At 37.5% G+C, this 23946-nt stretch overlaps 1 protein-coding gene across 4 annotated transcripts in view; it reads left to right on the top strand.

The window, feature by feature from the left end:
* ARHGAP32 (Rho GTPase activating protein 32) overlaps positions 1 to 23946 on the top strand; it is a 310104-nt gene that overhangs the window by 173989 nt on the left and 112169 nt on the right. For all 4 annotated transcript variants that reach the window (XM_033208053.1, XM_033208055.1, XM_033208054.1 and 1 more), the window contains one exon: positions 4828 to 4914. In XM_033208053.1, coding sequence (XP_033063944.1) covers positions 4828 to 4914 — 87 coding nt within the window. The remainder of the gene's footprint in view (positions 1 to 4827; positions 4915 to 23946) is intronic.

Raw genomic sequence — 23946 nt, 5'->3', positions numbered from 1 at the left:
AAAAACTCTGCTCCTATAATAGCTCCAACGTGTCCTCTTTTGGTTGTTGATTATCACAAAATCACATCTTTATACATTTTTCTGTTCTGAAACATAAATAAATAATTTTTAAAATGTATTATTCTTTGAAATGATGCAGGAAAGGATGTGGAATTACAAACCAGAGTTAAAATAATGCTAGCTGCACTTTGGGAGGCTGAGGTGGGTGGATCACGAGGTCAGGAGATCGAGACCATCCTGGCTAACACAGTGAAACCCCAGTGAAATCAATAAAATAATACAAAAAATTAGTTGGGCGTGGTGGTGGGCGCCTGTAGTACCAGCTACTCAGGAGGCTGAGGCAGGAGAATGGCATGAACCCAGGTGGCAGAGCTTGCAGTGAGCCAAGATTGCGCCACCGCACTCCAGCCTGGGTGACAGAGCAAGACTCCATCTCAAAATAATAATAATAATAAAAAATAATAATAATGCTAGCCTTTAGACTAATAATTTTCTTTTAAGTATTAGTCTGTGAAATCATTTAGATAACAAAAAGTAGAGTTACATATCATTGTACAGTAATACAGGCTTTTATAATTGTCCATATATTTATCTTTATTGAGTTCTTACTTCTTCATATGGCTTTGAGTTAGTAGTGTTTGTGTGTATGCGTTTTAATTTATTTTACCCTGCAGGACTCCCTTGAGAATTTCTGTGTGGCAGGTCTAGTGGTAATTGACTCCCTCAGCTTTTCTTTATCTGGGAACATCTGAAGTTGGGCTTTTTAAAATCTGGGAACATCTCCCTTACTTTTTAAGGACAGTTTTGCTGGTTATGGAATTAGTGGTTGCCAGTTCTCTTAGCACTTTGAATATATTGACCTGCCGTTTTTTAACCTTTCAAGTTTCTAATGGGAAATCTCCTAATCTTATTGATGATCCCTTGCAGGTGTTGAGTCACTCCTATATTGACTCTTTCAAGCTTGCCTCATTATCTTTGTATTTTGAACATTTAGTTATCAGGTATCTTAGTGTGGGTCTCTCTGAGTTTATCTTACTTAGAATTCATTGAGCTTCTTGGAGGTTTATATTCATGTCTTTTATCAATTTTGGGAAGTTTGGGGCCATTATCTTTTCAAATAATCTCTTTGCCCCTTTCTCTCTCTTTTTTTATTCTGGTACTCCTACGTATGTATGTTGGTTTGCTTGAGGGTGTCCCATGGGTCCCTTAGGCTCTTATTACTTATCTTCAATCATTTTTTCTTCCTATTACTGAGATTCAATCATTCCTATTTTCTTATCTTTAAGTTAACTAACTCTTTCTTCTGCCTGCTCAAATCTGCCTTTGAATCCCTCTAGTGAATTTTTCATTTCAGTTTTTATACTTTTCAGCTACAAAATTTGATTTTGGTTTCTAGGCTTTTTACCTCTATTGATATTTCTATTTTGTTTATATAATGTTTTCTTGACTTTTCCACAACTTCCTTTTGGTCTTCGAACATCTTTAAGATAGTTGTTTGTCTAGTAAACCTACTATCAGGTCTTTTTCAGAAACAGTTTTTTATTTCTATTTTTACTAAAAAAAATTTGTAGAGATGGTGTTCTATGTTACCCAAGCTGGTCTTGAACTCCTGGCCTCAAGCTGTCCTCCTGCCTCAGCCTCCCAAAGTACTGGATTACAGATGTGAGCCACTGTGATTCATTTTGATTCATTTTTACCTTTGAAAGGGTCATACTTTGTTTCTTTATATGCCTTGTGATTTTTTTTTTTTTTAAATGGACATTTGAATCTAATGATGTGGTAACTCTGAAAACCAGATTCTCCTCCTTCCCCAGGGACTGCTGTTTTTATTGTTTTTGTTTTTTTGATTGTTGTAGTTTGTCTCTGTGCCAAGGATCAGTCTGAGGTGGAACTTAATGTCTTCTTTGGTCTTTCCTAAGCCTGTACCTTTCTCTGAGCATGTGTGGTCGCTTTCTAATTTTCTCTATAGGTGCAGTTGCTTTTGAATGTCCTAGTCTATTATATTTTCCCGAAGGAGGAAAAAGAGAAAAATCAAGGGGGACAGGGAAGGAAGAGGGTGTTGGTCCTTTATGTCTGCTGGAAGTCACTGTAGCCAGAGGGGCATGGGCCTGCAAACAGTGGAGCTAGGTGTAATGGACACATAGCTGTTTGCACCTCTGCAATTCAAAGCAGTGATCCGCAGTCACAGCATAGATCTCTGAAATTTGGAGGCAGTGTTCTTTTTGTCTGTCTTGGCTCTTGTAAGGCATGTGTATGCTGCTCCAGGAGTATGTGCACAGCTGCCTGCTATAGGGGTGGTGGGGGTATAGGGAGCTGTTATTTTTTAAGTGCTGATGTTGACCAAAATGAACTACAGTTTCCCACCCAAGCCTTCCCTTGGACTTTGCAGGCCTTCAGTAGATACTCGAGTTGCCACAATAGTTACACACCAGACAGATTCTGCCAGTGCGGTTACTGTCTAGGTGGGAAGATTGATTCCTGGTGCTTCTGAGTCTGCCATTTTTCCAGAATCTTCTCTTTCTCCTGTGCTTTTGCATATTGTTTGCCTATTGAACTGTATCTTAGAATCTCTATTATATTTAATTTACATTCTCTTTCTTATTATTTTTATATCTGGCCCAGTTCTGTGTCTGCTTTATTTTACCCTTGCTTCTCGTGACCGTGTGTCACATTTGCTTGCTTATCTGTATGTTTGGTAATCCTTTCATGTGAAATATATAAAAAAACAGCTGAGACCAAAGTCAGTAAACTTACCTCCAGGAAAGGGCTTATCTCTTCTTCTTTCAGTCTGTTGAAGTGAGGTGCTGCATCAGGCTGATCTCTATTTGATACAGATCTGGTCTTTTATGACAACTTTACTTTGATTGATTGAGTTTATCACTACTTTAAATATTTTGAAGTTAAGGTTCTGAGATTTCTTTCACAAGGAAAATTGAAGAGTGGTGAGATGCTGAAGATATCTTTGTGCTTTGCTATGAAGCCCCAAATCTTCTGAGCTGAGGGAGAACATGTTTTCTTTCTCTGCTTGCAGCCTGGTTGCTTATTCTCTTGTCTGTCCAGTTCTTTCCCCCAGCACTTTGTGCCTCTGGAGAGCACTCTTCCCTTTGCTCTACCCAAGAGCTTTGAGGGTATCTGTGAAGGCCTGCAGTTTCTCCCAGCTTTTCTGTGCCACCTGCATCCTTCAGGTGTTAAGTGTCCTGAGTGCTTTCAGAGGGGTATCTCCCAGTTCTCTTTTCCCTCTGTTTCACTGCCGTGCTCCCAGTCAAGGGAGGTTAGCTGCTTTGTGCTTGGGGAGGCTTCCCATACTTCAAGATCCATTCTCTCAGTTCTCTTCCTCCCCTGCAGCCTTTGGTTTACTCACCTGATGCCCCTGGTGTGTACCTGTGGGAATCAGTTGATGGGTGAGTGTCAACTCTCTGCTACAGGGTCCTCCTTGTAATTTTAGTTTATCGCTTGAGTTTATATGCAGTCACTCAAGATTTGGCTGATTTCTCCTTACCCTGTCTAACAAAGATTCTTTTTTCTCTTGTATCTCTGCCAGGCATCCGAGCACATCTTTGAGTCTCTTCTGTCTCATGAAAGTGTTGTAACTTTCTGAAAGCTAGTTTATTAAGTATTAGTTACCTGGGTGGACACTGTCCATGCATCATCGCATTTAATACCCACAAACTTGAAAATACATAATATTGTATCATCCTCAGTTTCCAGTTGAGAGCCTAAGCAGGTAGGTCAGTATTACATAGCCAATTATAAACACATTTGAACTCAGGGTTGTCCATCTCTGGGACCACGTTTGCAAGTTGACATCCAAAGATGGGGTAGGTGTGTAACATAAGTGAGTAAAGCAAGTGGGGTATAAGAAAAATAACAAAGCAAATAGCATGATGAATGACAGTTAATACTCAGCCTAGATACTAGCAAAAAAACTAGAGGGTAGTCAGTTCTGTGGCAGACTTTCTTGGGGAATATATACCTCATTTAAAGGTGATGGTCATTTCTCAGCTGTAGCTAGTTGTTGCCCATGTGAGAATGTAGATCCAATCTTCCCAATTTTCTGATTTTTCAGTAGAAGCCAGAAATCTGTATTTTTCATGTGAAAAATACATGTAGGTAGCTGGTTTAAATAAAACTAAAATCCAGTATGCAGACCTACATGGTGAATTTTTTTGGAAATTTTAAATTTCAAATCTTTGTGGATACAGAGTAGGTTTATATATTTGTAAGGTATATGAGATGTTTTCATACAGGCATGCAATGTGTAATAATAGCATCATGGAAATGGGGTATCCTTCCTTCAAGCATTTATCCTTTGTGTTACAGACAATCCAGTTATACTATTTTAGTCATTTTAAACTGAACAATTATTATTTTGTTGCTGTCAAATACTAGGTCTTTTTCATTCTTTCTATTTATTTTGTACCCATTAACCATCCCCACCTCCTCCTCACCCCACTACATGGTGATTCTGAAATTAAACATATCCATAGACCCAACCTGTTACCTGGGCAGCCAGTTTTTTTTCTATGTAATAAGGTCTGAGCTCTTTTAAACTGTTAAGTCATACTATCTCTCAGTGCTTAGTTTCATGTATGTACTACATAGATTAAGGAAGTGAAGACCCTTAGATGTAAGCTACACTATGTTTTATCTGAAACACCAAGTCCTTCATTCATCTGCCTTAAGCAATAAAGTTCTTATATAAGGTATGTCTCACATTAAACTGATGCTCACCTGGAGATGATGCTCCAGGTATTATGAATGCTTAGTTTATTCTTGTTCACTAATAATGACTTTCTTTCCCTCTCTTCTTTTTTTTCTGTGATGTAGCTTTCACTTTCAGAAGAACAGAATGAAGTAATGAAAAATGGCTGTGAATCTAAAGAGCTGGTCTACCTCGTGCAGATTGCTTGTCAGGTGATTTTGTGAATGTATTCTCCATTTCATATGAAGTTAAAAATTAGGTTAAGTGATGATTAGATTTCTTTCTGTAACGTGATTTGCCTAAAGGATTATAATCCACAGAAAAATACTTATATAATACTGAAATGAGATTGTACAATAATGATTATTGTAAGAAAATAAATGGTATCCTTTTGAAACAGAAATAAGTGTATTCATACAATACTACATGGAATGTGGGGTTGAGCATTGCAACTTATATGTCTTCTCTTTGCACTTGTAGAAAGTTCCTGAGGCTTTTGACACTAATGAGTAAATAACAATAACTGTGGTAATCAAGATGTTTTCATTCTTTCTCACAGTCACGTTGGTATTTATTTCTACATGTACTCAGAGTTGAAGTCTTCTATTTAGTAGAATTAGTTTTATAGATTCTTAATCCATACCCTTCAGTGAAAATACCTTTAATAAGACTAAAGGAAAGATATTTATTGATCATTACATTAAGTGATTCAGCTATTGATCACATATTATAGCAAAAGAGTAGATTATGTTGTCTCTGCTTCAGATGCACACTTTTTCTAACTGAGACATTAAGTTTCTCTTTGGTGTAACAATAGGATATGTGCATGTTTTTGTAGCTTATTTCTTGACTTTTAATATTAGAACTTTTTTGAAGCTAATGACCATGACTTGCTCTTACTGAGACTTAAAATATGTCATTTGTAGCATTGATTATTTCCCCCATCATGTAAGCACTTAGTATTGTTCTTTTATTCACTTACTCTACATTCTTTGAGCTTTTTGCCTACTGGTCAATTAGTCATTGTAAAGAAAGTGTTTAGGAGGAAAGCTTTCTTCTATACAAAGTTTTCAGCTGTCTTTGGGAGAGAGTAAGATATAGGCATTTATATTTTTTCTCAAAAAGTATTAATCATGTATCTGAAGCTAAATGATCCAAAAAAGTCTAATGCTTTCATCATGTGTGATATACTGAAGTTTTTAGTTGTGGTCACCTTAAGGAAAACCTTCCAGAATTAAGTGCATTTCTTTTTAGGTGTCAGAGTATAGGATTGGAAATCCAATTTTAGCTTGTATATAAATAAGTAAGAAGGCCAAATTCACACATTGTTTATATATGTTTTATTGCGTGTCACCTCAGCTTCTTTGAGAATGTAGGGAAGCTCTTAATTACTAAGTTTCATGTCATATTTCATAAAATGCTTCCATTTGGTGAGTTAATTTTTAAGTGAAAATATTAAGTGCATTTATGATAAGTTATTAGTAATAGATGGATGAAAATCATATTTTTTATCTAGAGTACATCATTGGTGTGTCAGGAATGAATTTCTTAATCCCTCTACAACCTAAGACATTTTAGCATCTCTTTTTCTCACCATTAATTTCCATATGCTTCGAGAATACAAATGTTAGACATTTTAGCATCTCTTTTTCTCACCATTAATTTCCATATGCTTCGAGAATACAAATGTTCTTATTCTTATGAACAAACCGTAACATCAACAAAAATTAAAAAACATCTGTGCTGTTTTTTAAACTGACCTTCAGAAGGCAAGCATGGTATTTTGGTACCAAATATTATAGTGTGTCATTGTTACTTGGTTGTATGTTCGTGTGCAGTGTTGGTGACCTAGACAGATAGTTTAAATATTATAATGTATCATTGTTACTTGGTTGTATGTTCCTGTGCAGTGTTGGTGACCTAGACAGATAGTTTAAATATTATAATGTATCATTGTTACTTGGTTGTATGTTCGTGTGCAGTGTTGGTGATCTACACAGATAGTTTGTTTCCTGGTATAACTATCTTGTCAAGCTTCTTAAAACATTCCATACTACTTGGTATACCGTTTGTTATATCAAAGTAGTAATTTAGTGCATTGTAATGCATCTGTACCTGTTCCTTGCCTCATTATATGTAATCATTGGTATATTCCCATGGCTTACCCCTGTATTCTTGCCATATTGTGTTAGCCATAAATCATATTAAACTAGAATCATACTTTTTTATAACGAAGAGAGAAAAAGACATACAATTAGACCTTCTAATTTTGCAGATGAGGAAACTGAGGTCCAAATTACTGAAGTGGCTGTCCTAAGTGATATTGAATGTTAGCAATGGGGACTATGAGGATTTCAGTTTCTTGACTGCCACCTTTTTCTATGTCTATTTCAGTCTATAACAAATTTAAGAAATTGCTTAATCTTCAGATAAGACCACCGTTATACACTGATGTAATCTGTTTCAGAAGCTACTTATTTACAAATTTTATCTCTGTCAGTTTCTACTTTTTAATAATATCACTTGACATTCTTTTTATTTAACCAAAATTCTTGGTCTTTCGTCTTAACCCTGTCTTCTCTTGTTCTGTTAGCTTATAAAAGTGACAAACTGATTGACTGTAATCCTTTTTCTTTCTGTAAGTTAAGTGATACTGATTTCTTTCAGTCTTATCTTGGAAACTTTGAAATGTGTCTATGCCTGCCCTTAAAAGTTTTTATTTCTTTCTAAATTGTGAGCCCAGAAATGTAAACTGTCTTCCAGTTTACAATTGGAACCTTCAAATCTAGAGCCCCTGTGGGAACACCCAGGCCAACTGGGGGCTGTAATCTTAGTGATAGTAAAAATATTTAAACAACTGGTACAGCATGGACCGAAAGCAATAGAACAGATAGTAGTTATACAGATCTCATTTACCCATATTGGTGTGTCTTAGCTGAATATTAGCCATGGATAAAATGCTCTTGAAGATGTCTTGAGTGATAAGTCTGTAATGCCGTGGTGAGCCCGCAACTCCCTCCCTTTCATAGTCGTTAATTAGAATTACATGTCGTGCTGCAGATATCCCCTCTCTTATCTTTTTATTCTCTTCTCTCAGTAAATGAACAAAAGTGTCTGTTGAGAGAACAAACGGATCAGCTGCTGTAGATGAGGAACTTTCTCAAGAAAGTTAATGTATTGAGGTTGAAATTCATGGAAATTAATAAAAATTCTCATAATCTCAGTAATATGTCATAGTAGATATGAAATTTAATAATTTTAAAAGGCCAAAATTAGATAAACCCTGACACTAATTATACTGAGCCCCACTACAGAGAATAAAACGTTTTATGAGTTTAACATCAGTGTTACTAGGTCCTAAAAGTATTCTATCTTTTATTGCTTTATTCTTTAGCAAATAAGCATCAGCTTTTAAGTGTTCATTTTAAAATGGCGAATTTAAGCCCAGCTGTGGTGGGCATTTTTTTCTGCATGTGCTGTAATAAAAGTCTTGTTTTGATCTATTCCTTCTGTAAATCTAGTTTTGTTGGTATAAGAATAATGGTTGCTTAGTAAAATACTTAGGATTTTAATGTTTCACTGTCAGCTTTATAGTAGTTGATACTAATGGTTCCTATTTAAGTAAAAAGTGTATTAACTACCTTTGTATTTTAAGCAGAATTAATATTTAATAGTTTGATTTTTCTGAAGATCAAGTATTTTAAAATATATACAGTAGCCTGAATGCTCTTATGTCATGGTAGGTGGGGTAATCACTTGGTTTCAGAGGAATGCTTCCTTGCCTCGAAATATGCTCAGAATGCTTCCTTGCCTCCTGTGTTCTAATGTTCTCTTGCTTGAAATTCCATCATCAAAAATGCATTCCCTGGTATTAAATAACTCCTTTTCCATTCAGGGCATTAGAAAATGCTGTTAACTACAGGAGTGGGAGTAAATATTAACATTTATAGAACATATATATATGAACAAAATATATAGGCAGATTGCCAGGACTTTTATTTAAACCTTATAATGCTTCTGTGAAAGGCAGGTGTCATTTATTCCCATTTCATAGATGAGTCAAGTGCTGTTCATTGATGTTGAGTAACTTGCATACATTTCTGTATTTAGGATAGGTCCAGGCTGAGATTTAAATCAGGTCTTTTTTTTTTTTTCCCTCCCTCTTTTCATTGAACTTCATTCATTTAAAAAGATAATTGATAGCCTCCATTGTTTTTCAGATAATCCCATAACAAAGGGACTTCCATAACAAAGGGACTTCCAAGGACATAAGCAAAGACTGTTCTTAGAATGGCAGTTATTTCTAAAATTTGTCCATTTCTTTTCCATTTTTATTGTTACCGAGCTAGCTCAAGCATGATCTCTTGTTTGGGCTGATGTTTGCATCCTATAGTCTATTATAACCTTATAAACTGCCAGAATGGTGTAAAATGTAAATCACATCTTGTTACTATCGTGTTTAAAACTCTTGAATAGATTCCCACTGCATGTAGAGCTAAACCCAAACTACTTACCAAGGTCTATGAGGGTCCTACACAATCTAGGTATCCCTGCCTTCTCTACATCATTTCAGGGCCATCCCTCCTCACTCCCATGCTATGGTCACACCAGCTTTCAGGCAGTTTGTAAAAGGGCCAAAGTTCTTTCCTGTGACAAGGCCTTGAACTTTGCATCCCATGACTCTGTTCACACCGTTGCCACATCTGGTAGCTTCTCAGTCTTTAGGACTTGATTTAGATACCACCTCCTTAGAAAGGCTGTTTCTGACCCTATGCGAAGTAGATCCTTATTTCTTCAGAGTGTGAAACTGTCATTTTATTTATGTGTTTGTTTACTTTAAAAAGTATTTGTTTTCCTCACTAGAAACAAATTCTAAGAAGTCTGGTGTATTGTTTATCATTTCTGTATTGCACCTCTAGTGCCTACTACAGTGCTTAGCACCATGTAAGTGGTCAGTAAATAGCTAGTGAATAAACGAGTGAAAGAGGAACAAATTCTTTTCATAGAAATCTGATCCTACATACATTGCATACATTGGGATATTTTTTTCTCATTCTGCTTCCTCAGCCTTATCAAGAATTGTTGATTTTTGTCATGCTTGGATAGTAGTAATTGGTAGTAAGTAGTAATGCTTGCTCTTTTTTTTTTTTTTTTTTTTTTTTTGGAGACTGGGTCTCTCTCTGTCACCCAGGCTGGAGTACACTACAGGCTCGACCTCCCAGGCTCAAGTGATCCTTCTGCCTCACCTGGCTAATTTTGTACTTTTTGTAGAGACAGCGTTTTGCTGTATTGCCCAGGTGGTCACGAACCAACTCAAGTGATCCACCTACCTCTGCCTCCCAGAGTGCTGCGATTACAGGCATGAGCCATTGTGCCCAGCTGGTAGCAATAATTACTAAGATTAAAAATTAGCAAATTAAAATTTCGACAGGAATATATAAGGAAGAGATTTTGATTTATTCCTTTACAGAGTTACTGAACTTTAAAAATACTCTGATTGTTTATTCAGTCTGTTTGGAAATTGGTTGATCAAGGCTCTGTTTTATTTATTTATTTATTGAGATGGAGTCTCACTGTCGCCAGGCTGGAGTGCAGTGGCATGATCTCGGCTCACTGCAACCTCCAACTCCCAGGTTCAAGTGATCCTCCTGCCTCACCTGGCTAATTTTCTACTTTTTGTCGAGACAGCGTTTTGCTGTGTTGCCCAGGCTGGTCACGAACCAGCTCAAGGGATCCACTTACCTCTGCCTCCCAGAGTTCTGTGATTACAGGCATGAGTCATTGTGCCCAGCTGGTAGCAATAATTCCTAAGATTAAAAATTAGAAAATTAAAATTTCTGCAGGAGTATATAAGGAAGAGATTTTGATTTATTCCTTTACAGAGTTATTGAACTTTAAAAGTACTCTGATTGTTTATTCAGTCTGTTTGGAAATTGGTTGATCAAGGCTCTATTTTATTTATTTATTTATGTATTTATTTACTGAGATGGAATTTCACTCTGTCGCCAGACTGGAGTGCAGTGGCGCAATCTCGGCTCACTTTAGCCTCCAACTCCCAGGTTCAAGTGATTCTCCTGCCTCAGCCTCCTGAGTATCTGGGATTACAGACACACGCCACCATGCCCAGCTAATTTTTGTATTTTTAGTAGAGACAGGGTTTCACCATGTTGGCCAACATGGTCTTGAACTCCTGACCTCGTGATCCACCAGCCTCGGCCTCCCAAAGTGCTGGGATTACAGGTGTAAGCCACCGCACCTGGCCAATCAAGGCTATATTTTTACATATGAAAGTACTTTACATTTAAAGTTCTTGTTTTATATCTGCTGAAAATAAAGTATTTACTAGTTTTATAGTTTTACTCAGTGAATTTAATGTAGTTTTAGATGATTTGCAAGTTATGTGTTAGAGTTTTAATTTTATAAGTGGAGATGTATATAAAAGATCAGACTTTTTGCTGGCCTAAAAATATGTTTAAGAAGTTGAAATAAATCACTTCATGAATATATGAGGAACTACATTTTGAAATCTAATTCCCTACATTAACTTTTTGAAGCTCTGAAGGCATTTGTGTGGTTGGTAGTTGACACTTTTTTTTTGAGTAACACTGCTTAGATGGAAGGTGATTATTTTTCAAAAAATCAATAACTTTTTATTTTTCAGACAAGTTTTACATTCACAGCAAAATTGAACAGGAAATAATAAGAGTTCCCATATGCTCCATGTTCTGACACACATGCAACATCCCCCACTGTTGACATCCCACACCACAGTGGTACATTGGTTATCATTGATGAACCTACATTGATACATCATTATCAAAGTTTATAGTTTACATTAAGGTTTACTCTTGGAGGTGTATTTTCTATAAATTTAGAAAAATGTATAATGACATATATCACCAGTATAGTATCATACAGAATAGTATTATAAAAATCCTCTGTGCCCCTCCTATTCATCTTTCCCTTTGCCCTACCCCCAACCGCTGATCTTTTTGCTGTCTCCATAGCTTTGCCTTTTCTAAGATATCACATAGTTGGAGTCATACAGTATATAGCCATTCACTTAGTAATATGCATTTAAATTTCCTACATGTCTTTTTATGGCTGAGAGTTCGTTTCACTTTAGCACTGAAAAATATTCATTGTCTGGATATACCTACCACATTTTATTTATTCATTCATCTACTGAAAGACATCTCAGTTGCTTCCGGGTTTTGGCAATTACGAATAAAGTTGCTGTAAACATTTGCACACAGGTTTCTGTGTGGACATAAGTTTTCAGCTCATTTGGGTAAACACCAAGGAGCATGATTACAGGATTGCATGGTAAAAGTGTTTTTAGTTTTGTAAGAAACTGCCAAACTGCCTTTGAAAGTGACTGTGCCATTTTGCATTCCCAGCAGCAGTGAATGAGAGTTCCTGTTGCTCTACATCCTTGCCAGCATTTGTTGTCAGTGTTTTTGGATTTTGGCCATTCTAATATGTTATGTAGTAGCATTTCATTGTTTTAATTTGGAATTCCCTAATGACATATGATGTTGAGCATTTTTATATGCTATTTACCATCTGTATGTCTGTCTTCTTTGGTGAGATGTCTGTTCAAATCCTTTGCCTGTTTTTTAATTAGGTTGTTCATTTTCATACTGTTGAGTTTTATGCATACTTTGTGTATTTTGGTTTACAGCGCTTTATCAGTGTGTCGTTTTTGGTTTTTTTCTTTTTTTTTTTTTGAGACGGAGTCTTGTTCTGTTGCCCAGGCTGGAGTGCAGTGGCGCCATCTCGGCTCACTGCAAGCTCCGCCTCCTGGGTTCACGCCATTCTCCTGCCCCATCCTCCCGAGTAGCTGGAACTACAGGCGCCCGCCACCACACCTGGCTAATTTTTTGTATTTTTAGTAGAGACGGTGTTTCACTGTGTTAGCCAGGATGATCTCAATCTCCTGACCTTTTGATCTGCCCGCCTTGGCCTCCCAAAGTGCTGGGATTACAGGCGTGAGCCACTGCACCTGGCTAATTTTTTGTATTTTTAGTAGAGATGGTGTTTCACTGTGTTAGCCAGGATGGTCTCAGTCTCCTGACCTTTTGATCTGCCCGCCTCGGCCTCCCAAAGTACTGGGATTACAGGCGTGAGCCACTCTGCACCCAGCCTAGTATGGTTTTATTATAAGTCTTGAAGTCTGGTAGTGTCAGCCTTTCAACTTTGTTTTTCCTTTCTTTCAGTGTTGTCTTGGTTTTTCTGGGTCTTTTGCTTCTCCATAATACTTTAGAATCACCTTATCAGTATCAACAAAATAACTTGCTGGGATTTTTATTGGAATTGTATTGAATCTGTAAATCAAGTTTGGAAGAACTGGCATCTTGACAATATTGCCTTCTTATTCATGAACATGCAACATTTCTCCATTTATTTAGGTCTTTGACATCTTTCACCAGAGTTTTGTAGTTTTCTTTTTATAGCTATTATGTGTATTTTGTTAGATATATAGCTGTCTGTGTAGTTTGGTTTTTTATTGCTACTATAAACATTAATATATTTTTAATTTCAAATTCCCCTTGTTGTGTGTTGGCTCATGCCTGTAATCCCAGCACTCTGGGAGGCTGAGGTAGAACTGCTTGGCGACTGAGACTAGGAGATTGAGATCAGGACAACATAGTGAGATCTCATCTCTATAAAAAATTTAAAAATTAGCCATGTATGTTGGTGCATGCCTGTGGTCTCAGCTGCTTAGGAGGCTGAGGCAAGAGGATCGCTTGAGCCCAGTACATTGAGGATGTAATGAGGCATGATTGTACCACTGCACTCCAGCCTGGATGACACAGTGAGATTTTGTCTCTAAAAAAAAAATAATAATAAAACCAAACAAGATTTCTCTTGCTCATTGCTGGTATGTAGGAAACTGATTAGCTTTAGTGTATTAACCGTATATTCTGCAGTGTTGCTATAAATCATTTATTAGTGCCGGGCGTTTTTTGTCAGTTCTTCTGATTTTCTACATAGACAGTCCTGTCATCTGCAAACAAAAGTTTTATTCCTTTCCAATCTATATACCTTGTGTTTCCTTTTCTTATTGTATTAGCTAGGAATTCTGACACTATTTTGAAAAGAATTGATTATGGAACACAATTGCTTTGTTTTTGATCCAGGCGGGAGAGTTTCAGTCACCATTAAGTATGATGTTAGCTGTAGGTTTTTTGTGGATGCTCTTTCTCAAGTTATGGAAGTTCCCTTTATTTCTGGTTTGCTGAGAATTTTTTATGAATGGGTGATGGATTTTCTTAAATGCTTTTCTGCATTTATTGGTGAAATCATGTGATTTGTATTCTTTTTTAGCCTGTTTATGTGATGGATTACATTAGTTGATTTTCAAATGTTGAACCAGCCTTGCATACCTGGGATAAATCTCACTTGGTAGCGGTTTGTAATTGTTTTTATATATTGTTGGATTATAGTTGCTAATACTTGAGGATTTTGGCATGTGTGTTCATGAGAGATACTTGTCTGTAGTGTTTTTTGTTCTTTTTTTTTTTCTTAGAATGTCTTTGTCTTGTTTTGGTCTTAGGAAAATGTTGGCCTCCCAGAAGTTAGGCACTTCTCTCTGTATCTGTCTTCTGGAAGAGATATAGAGACTTGCTATAATTTCTTTCTTAAATGTTTGGTAAAATTTACCAGTGAGTGTATCTGGGCTTATTGGTTTCTGTTTTGCCAAGCTATTAGCTGTTCATTAGATTTCTTAAAGGTCTGTATTTGTTTCTCTGTGAGTTTTGGTGGATGTAGCTTCTTAAAAATTGGCCGGTTTCATCTGTGTTACAAATTCTCAGGGATAGAGTTGATCCTAATATTTGTTATTATCCTTTTAATGTCCATGTGATCTGTAGTGACGGTCCTCATTGATATCTAATGTTAGTAATTTGTGTATTTCTCTCTCTTTTTTTAAGTTAGTCTGGCTAGAAGCTTCTCAGTTTTATTGATATTTTCAAGCAATTAACTTATGGTTTTGGTAATTTTCTGTTTTCAGTTTTGTTGATTTCTGCTCTAGTTTTTAGTATTTTCTTCTTCTCTTTACTTTGGATTTAATATGCTCTTCTTTTTCTAGTTACCTAAGGCAAAACTTAGATTACTGGTATTAGATGTTTCTTCTTTTCTTTTTTATTTCAATAGTTTTTTGGGGTAGAGGTGGTGTTTGATTATATGGATAAGTTATTTAGTGGTGATTTCTGAGATTTTGGTGCAGCATCACCTGAGCAGTGTACACTGTGCACAATGTGTAGTCTTTAATCCCTCACCTTCTTCCCGTCATCCCCCTGCTGAGTCCCCAAAGTCCATTGTATCATTCTCATGCGTTTATGTCCTCATAGCTTAGCTCCCACATTGTACAAACATACAATGTTTTGTTTTCCATTCCTGAGTTATTTCACTTAGAATAATGGTCTTCAACTCCATCCAGGTTGCTGTGAATGCCATTATTTTGTTCCATTTTATGGCTGAGTATTACTGCATGGTATACCACATTTTCTTTACTCATTGATAGATGGGCATTTGGGCTGCTTCCATTTTTTTGCAGTTGCGAATTGTGCTGCTATAAATATATGTGTGGGCAAGTGTCTTATAATGACTTATTTTCTTCTGAGTGGATACCCAGTAGTGGAATTGTTGGATCAAAAGGTAGATCTACTTTTAATTCTTTAAGGAATGTCCACACCTCCTTGGTTAGGTGTATTCCTGAGTATTTTATTTATTTTTTTTTTGTGCAGCTATTGTGAAAGGGGATGAATTCTTGATTTGGATTCTCAGTTTAGTTGCTGTTGGTGTGTAGCAGTGCTATTGATTTGTGTACATGGACTTTGTATCCTGAAACTTTACTGAATTCATTTAGCACATCTCAGAGCTTTTTGGATGAGTCTTTAGGGTTTTCTAGGTATACAATCATATCATTGGTGAACAGGGACAGTTTGACTTCCTGTTTACCAGTCTGAATGCCTTTTATTTCATTCTGTTATCTGATTGTCCTAGTTAGGACTTCCAGTACTATGTTGAAAAGAAATGGTGAAAGGAGGCATACTTGTCTTGTTCCAGTTCTCAGGGGAATACTTTCAACTTTTGTTCAGTATAATGTTTGCTGCAGGTTTGTCATAGATGGGTTTTATAAGGTATGTCCCTTCCATTTGCTGAGGGTTTTAATCATAAAGCAATGATGGATTTTGTCAAATGTTTTTTCTGTGTCTGTTGAGATGATTGTGTGACTTTTGTTTTTATGTTTATGTTGTGTATTACATTTATTGACTTGGGTATGTTAAACCACCCCTGCATTTCTGGTATGAAACCCACTTTATCATGGTGTATTATCTTTTTGATCCTCTCTTGGATTCAGTTAGCTAGTATTTTGTTGAGGATTTTTACATCTGTTCTTCGGGGATATTGGTCTGTAGTTTTTGTTGTTGTTGTTGTTGTTGTTATATCCTTTCCTAGTTTTGGTATTAGAGTGATACTGGCCTCATAGAATGATTTAGGGAGGATTCTCTCTCTATCTTTTGGAATAGTGTGAATTAGGATTGGTACCAGTTCTTCTTTGAATGTCTAATAGAATTCAGCTGTGAATCCACCTGGTCCTGGACTTATTTTTTGTTGGCAGTTTTTTTTATTACCATTTGAGTATTGCTGCTTGTTATTGTTATGTTCAGAGTTTCTATTTATTCCTGGTTTACTCTCGGAGGGTTGTATAATATATTTCCAGGGATTTATCCATCTCCTCTAGGTTTTCTAGTTTGTGCTCATAAAGTTGTTCATAGTATCTTTGAATGATCTTTTTATTTATGTGGTATTAGTTGTAATAGCTCCCATTTTATTTCTAATTCAGCTTAGTTGGATCTTCTCATTTCTTTTCTTGGTTGATCTTGCTAATAGTCTAGTGATTTTATTTATCTTTTCAAAGAGCCAGCTTTTTTTTTCTTTTTCTTTTCCTTTTTTTTTTCTTGTTTCAATTTCATTTAGTTCTGCTCTGATCTTGGTTATTTCTTTTCTTCTACTGGGTTTGGGTTTGGTTTGTTCTCGTTTCTGTAGTTGCTTGAGGTGTGACCTTAGTTATCCATTTGTGCTCTTTCAGACTTTTTTGATGTAGGCATTTATTTTTATTTTATTTTTTTTTTTTTGAGACGGAGTCTCGCTGTGTCGCCCGGGCTGGAGTGCAGTGGCGCGATCTCGGCTCACTGCAAGCTCCGCCTCCCAGGTTCCCGCCATTCTCCCGCCTCAGCCTCCGAGTAGCTGGGACTACAGGCGCCCGCCACCGCGCCCGGCTAGTTTTTTGTATTTTTAGTAGAGACGGGGTTTCACCGTGTTAGCCAGGAGGGTCTCGATCTCCTGACCTCGTGATCCGCCCGCCTCGGCCTCCCAAAGTGCTGGGATTACAGGCTTGAGCCACCGCGCCCGGCCTTGATGTAGGCATTTAATGCCATGAACTTTCCTCTTAGCACCACTAGTGCTGTATCCAAAAAATTTTGATAGGTTGTGTCTCTGTTATTGTTCAGTTCAAAGAATTTTTAGATTTCCATCTTAATTTCATTGTTGACCCAACAATCATTCAGGAACAGATTATTTAATTTCCATGTATTTGCATAGTTTTAAGGGTTCCTTTTGGAGTTGATTTCCAATTTTATTCCACTGTGGTCTGAGAGAGTACATGTTATAATTTAAATTTTCTTAAATTTGTTGAGATTTGTTTTGTGGCCTACCATATGGTCTATCTTGGAGAATGTTCCATGTGCTCATGAAAAGAATATATATTCTGCAGATGTTGGGTAGAATGTTCTGTAAATATCTATCTGGTAAGTCCATTTGTTCTAGGGTATAGTTTAAGTCCGTCATTTCATTGTTGACTTTCTGTCTTGATGACCTATTTAGTGCTGTCAGCAGAGTATTGAAGCCCCCACGTATTGAACATTAATGTGTTGCCACCTGTGTCATTTCTTAGGTCTAGTAGTTACTATTTTACAAATTTGAGAGCTCCAGTGTTACATGCATATATATATAGGATTGTGATATTTTCCTGTTGGACTAGTCCTTTTATCATTATATAATGTTCCTTTTTGTCTTTTTAAACCATTCTTACTTTAAAGTTTGTTTTGGGCCGGGCGCGGTGGCTCAAGCCTGTAATCCCAGCACTTTGGGAGGCCGAGACGGGCGGATCACGAGGTCAGGAGATCAAGATCATCCTGGCTAATACGGTGAAACCCTGTCTCTACTAAAAAATACAAAAAACTAGCCGGGCGACGAGGCGGGCGCCTGTAGTCCCAGCTACTCGGGAGGCTGAGACAGGAGAATGGCGTGAACCCGGGAGGCGGAGCTTGCAGTGAGCTGAGATCCGGCCACTGCACTCCAGCCTGGGCGGCAGAGCAAGACTCCCTCTCAAAAAAAAAAAAAAAAAAAAAAAAAGTTTGTTTTGTTTCATATAGGAATAGCTACTCCTGCTTGTTTTTGGTGTCCCTTTGCGTGGAATATCTTTTTCCACCCCTTTACCTTAAGTTTATGTGAGTCCTTATACTTAGGTAAGTCTCTTGAAGATAGCAGATACTTGGTTGGTGAATTCTTACCCATTCTGATATTCTGTAATCTTTTAGGTGGAGCATTTAGGCCATTGACATTCAACGTATCAAGATATGATGTACTATTCTATTCTTCATGCTCGTTTTTGCCTGAATACCTTATTTGTTAGTTTTTCATTGTGTTACTGTTTTGTAGGCCCTGTGAGGTTTATGCTTTAAGGAGTTTCTATTTTGGTGTATTTTGGAGTTTTGTTTCAAGATTTAGAACTCCTTTAAGCATTTCTTGTAGTGCAAGCTTGGTAGTGGTGAATTCTCTCAGTATTTGTTTGTCTGAAAAAGACTTTTTTTTTCTTTCATTTATGAAGCTTAGTTTTCCTGGGTACAAAATTCTTGGCTGATAATTGTTTTATTTCAGGAGGCTAAAGAGAGGCTTCCAATCCCTTCTAGCCTGTAAGGTTTCTGCTGAGAAATCTGCTGTTAATCTCATAGGTTTTCCTTTGTAGGTTACCTGATGCTTTTGTCTCACAGCTCTTATGGTTCTTTTCTGTAGAAACCCTGATGACTGTGGGCCTAGGTGATGATCATTTTGTGATGAATTTCCTGAGTTTTCTTTGAACTTATTGTATTTGAATGTCTAGGTCTCAAGCAAGGCCAGGGAAGTTTTCCTCAACTATTCCCTCAAATATGTTTTCCAAACTTGTAGATTTCTCTCATTTCTTGGGAATACTAATTATGTTACGTTTAGTCATCTAACATCATCCCAAACTTCTTGAAGGCTTTGTTCATTTATTATTTTTTTCTTTTTCTCTGTTGGATTGGGTTAATTTGAAAACCTTGTCTTTTAGTTCTGAAGTTCCTTCTTTTACTTGTTTGAATCTATTGTTGAAACTTTCCAGTGTATTTAGCATTTCTCTAAGTGTGTCTTTCACTTCCAGAAGTTGTGATTTTTTTAAATTATGTTATTTCTCTGGGGATTTTTTTGTCCATATCTTGTATTATTTCTAAAAATTTTTTAAGTTGATTTCACCTTTCTCTGGTGCCTCTTTGAGAAGCTTAGTAATCAACCTTCTGGCTGGGCACAGTGACTCATGCCTTTAAACCTAGCAGTTTGGGAGGCTGAGGTGGACAGATCACCTGAGGTTAGGAGTTTGAGACCAGCCTGGCCAACATGGTGAAACCCTGTCTACTAAAAATACAAAACCAGGCATGGTGGTGTGTGCCTGTAATCCCAGCTACTCGGGAGGCTGAGGTGGGAGAATCGCCTGGACCTGGGAGGCAGAGGTTGCGGTGAGCTGAGAACGTGCCACTGCATTCCAGCCTGGGTAACAGAGTGAGACTCCGTCTCAAAAAAATTAATAAATAAATAATTCACCTTATGAATTATTTTTCTTGCAATTCAGAGAGTTCGTTTTTGTTTGGATCCATTGCTGGTGAGCTGACGTGATCTTTTGGGGGTGTTAAAGAACCTTGTTTTGTCATCTTACCAGAGTTGTTTTTTCTGGTTCCTTCTCATTTGGGTGGACTATGTCAGAGGAAAGATCTTGGCTTCAAGGTCTGCTGTTCAGATTCTTTTGTCCCACAGAGTGCTCTCTTGATGTGGTGCTCACCCCCTTCCCCTAGGGATGGGGCTTCCTGAGAGCTGGACTGCAGTGATTGTTACTGCTCTCCTGGATCTAGCCACCCGGCGGAGTTACCAGGCTCCAGGCTGGTCCTGGGGAGTGTCTGATGTGATCCATCTTCAGGTCTCTCAGCCGTGGATGCCAGCACCTTCCCCAGTGGAGGTGGCAGAGGAGTCAAGTGCGCTCTGTGAGGGTCCTTGGTTGTAGTTCTGTTTAGCGTACTGGATTTTTTGAATGCTTGTTATGCTAGCAGTGAAGTTGTTACGTGGACAGATTCAGGTCCTATGGTTAGCCAGGATGTTACAGGTCGTGGAATTAGCTGTCGTTTGCTCCTTTCTTGGAGCAGTTTTTTAATGAGTTGCTGTAATGGCTTGAATTGGTTTGCTTCCAACCAGGCGGTGGCACTTTCAAGAGCCTCAACTGTGGTAGTATAGAGGGGATACAAGCTTGGCCTAAGGGGCCTAAGGTCTCCTGGATCAGTAGTTTGGTTGTTCAGGTGAAGGGTGAGGCCATGGAGTTCCCAAGAGATTATATCTTTTGTCTCAGCTATCAGGGCAGGTAGAGAAAGACATCAGGCGGGAATAGGGTTAGGCGTGTCTGAGCTTGGGTGAGAGTTGCTGCGGGTGCTTTGGGGGATGGGGTGTGATTCTCAGGCCGTTGGAGTGACGATCTAAGGGGGATTATCCCTGCTGAGAAAACACTCAAGGCTTTCAGGCTTCACCTCTCCCCATCTACCTTGTCTTCTGGACTCCTATCTGTACTTCCTGTTTGCTTCCCCCACCCAACCTGGATTCTGCCCAGGAAAATTTGTGCTTCGTGAACGTCATTACAAAATTGAGCTGGAATGTTCCTTTTTCCTGTGGTCTGTCCCCAGTTCCACTGGCAGCTCTCCCAAAGAACCCCTGTGACATAAAGTCAGAAATGGCTTCCCTGGGCTTCCCTAGGGTCCGGGAAGTGCCCAGGAAAGTGTCTACAGGGCTCTTCCAGCTGCTGCTTTTACTTTTATATTTCACTCAGCTCTCTCAATTCATTTCTGCTCTAGGTAAGGTTCAATCTTTCTTCCCTGATCTGGATTTTCAGGTTGCCCAGTGAGGATGTATGTTCAGAGCAGACTTCCCCATTTCACACTTTGGACACTCACTGTTTTTCCGCTGTCTCATGGAGTTTGCAGTAGCAAACTGCTTTTATTCCAAGGGTTTGTGAATGCTTTTGGTTTTCCTGGTATGTTCCTGTGATGGTTCTGGGAGCAAAAGTTCATGATGTGAGTCTCCACATAACTGTTCTCTCTGTCTGAGTGGGAACTAACTGCAAGTTAGTCTTGCCTCCTAGCCACCATTTTTCTCCTCTGTTCTTTTCTAATGTGTGCATTCAGTGCTATAGATTTTTCTCTAAGCACTGCTTTTACTGCCTCCCACAAATTTGGGTAAGTTGTATTTTCGTTTTTATTTGGCTCAAAATAGTAATTTCTCTTGAGATTTCTTCTTTTACCCGTGTTTTATTTAGAAGTGTGTCATTTGATCTCCAAATTTTTTGATATTTTTCAACTATTTTATCTATTGATGACTAATAGTTTAATTCCTTGTGGAAATTTTTTCTATTATTGACTAATAGTTTAATTCCTTGTGGTCTCATTACTGAAAAGAGGTCCTGATCCAGACCCCAAGAGAGGGTTCTTGGATCTTGCACAAGAAAGAATTTGGGGAGAGCCCATAACGTGAAAGCAAGTTTATTAGGAAAATAAAGGAATAAAGAATGGCTACTCCATAGGCAGAGCAACAGAATGGGCTGCTCGTTGGCTATTTTTATGTTATTCCTTGATTGTATGCTAAATAAGGGTTGGATTATTCATGAGTTTTCTAGGAAGGGGGTAGGTAGTTCCCAGAACTGAGGGTTCGTCTCATTTTTAGATCATATAGGGTAACTTCTTGACGTTGCTATCGCATTTGTAAACTATTGTGGTGCTGGTGGGAGTGTCTTTTAGCATGCTAGTACATTATAATTAGTGTATAATGAGCCTTGAGGATGACCAAAGGTCACTTTCATCACCGTCTTGGTTTTGGCGGGTTTTGGCCGGCATCTTTACTGCATGCTGTTTTATCAGCAAGGTCTTTGTGACTTGTATTTTGTACCGACCTCCTGTCTCATCCTGTGACTTGGAATGCCTAACCTCCTCGGAATGCAGCTCAGTCGGTCTCAGCCTCATTTCATCCGGCACTTCTTCAAGGTGAGTCCTTCTGGTTCAGACTCCTCTGACACTCTGAGAGCAGACATATTTTGAATTCTATTTTTTAAAAACTCGTTATGGTTTGTTTTATGCCCCAGAATGTGGTCCCCAAAATACAGTGACTGTTCCATATGAGCCTCAGAAGCATGTGTAATCTGTTGTTAAGGTATTCTATCAATATCAATTATATCCATTGATTGATGGTACCGTTAAGTCAACTATTTTCTTACTGATTTTCTGCTGATTGGATCTATTCATTTCTAATGGGGGGGTGTTAAATAATTTCTTATAGAGAATGTTAAATAATTACAACTATAATTATTTCTCTTTGCAATTTAATCAGTATTTGCCTCACAGTACTTTCATAGTCTGTAAGCACATAAATATTAAAGATTGTTTAATTTCTTCTTGGAGTATTGATCCATTTGACATTACTCATTGCCCCTATTTATCCCTCATAACTTTCTTTGCTCTGCAGTCTGCTCTGACAGAAGTAAATATAGCTATTTTTGCTTTTTTAATTAAAAAATTAGTATGGCATACCTTTATCATTTTATTTTAATCTATCTTATCTTTAAAGTTGATTTCTTTTAGACAGGTGGGTCCTGTTTTTGATCCACTCTGACAATTCATCTTTTAATTGGTATGTTAGACCACTGATGTTTAAAGTGATTATTGATACAATTGGATTAATATCTGTCTGTCATTGTTTCTATTTATTGCCTTTGTTCTTTGTCCCTATTTTTGTTTTCCATACTTTGTCTCCTTTTTGTGTCTTTTTTTCCAACTTATTGTGGTATATATATATAATTATCAAATAAAAATTACATATATTTAAGGGGTAGAATGTGATATTTTGATATGTGTATGCATTGTGCAATGATTACTGCAGCTAAGTTACATATTCATCAGCTCACAGTTACCTTTTTTTGCATGTGTGGTGAAAACATTTATGATCTATTCTCTTTGTGTGTTTTTAATTGAACATTTTATATGTTTCCATTTTCTCTCGTTTCTTAGCATATCAATTACATTTAAAAAAATTTTAGGCCAGGTGTGGTGGCTTATGCCTGTAATCCCAGCACTTTGGGAGGCTGAGGCAGACAGATCATGTGGTCAGGAGATCGAGACTATCCTGGCTAACATGGTGAAACCCTGTCTCTACTAAAACTACAAAAAAATAGCCAGATGTGGTGGCATGTGCTTGCGGTCCCAGCTACTCGGGAGGCTGAGGCAGGAGAATCACTTGAACCTGGGAGGCGGAGGTTGCAGTGAGCCAAGATCATACCACTGCACCCCAGCCTGGGTGACAGAGCAAGACTCCGTCTCAAAAAAAAGAAAAAACAAATTTTTTTTTTAGTGGTTGCACTAGAGGTTGTGGTGTACATTATAACTAATCCTAGTTCATTTTCAAATAATTACACTGCATCATGGATTGTGCAGGTGCATTGTAATAAAAATTATTTGTAATTCCTCTCTATCCTTTGTAGTATTACTGTCATTCTTTTTACATATAGAAATCATACATAAACATATACACATACCTCCATACCCATATATATGTAAAACATACATAGTCAAGTACATTGTTGTTGCTATTATTTGAACAAACTGCTATCTGTTATATCAATTAAGAATAAGGAACCAAAGTTGTATTTTACCTTCACTTATTCTTCTCCGTTACTTTTCCATTCTTTATATAGCTACAGGTTTCTGATCTATATCATTTTCTTTTTCTTTAAAGAACTTCTTTTACATTTCTTACAGAGCAGATCTGCTGACCACAAATTTTCTCAATTTTTGTTTGACAAGCTTTATTTCTCTTTCACTTATGAGGGGTAATTTTGCAGAGTACAGAATTCTAGG

This window comes from Trachypithecus francoisi, unplaced genomic scaffold (assembly GCF_009764315.1).
Source record: "Trachypithecus francoisi isolate TF-2019V2 unplaced genomic scaffold, Tfra_2.0 Lachesis_group8, whole genome shotgun sequence".
Classification (NCBI taxonomy): domain Eukaryota; kingdom Metazoa; phylum Chordata; class Mammalia; order Primates; family Cercopithecidae; genus Trachypithecus; species Trachypithecus francoisi.
Note: the sequence above shows the minus strand (reverse complement) of the source record. Positions and strands in the feature narration are given on the sequence as shown.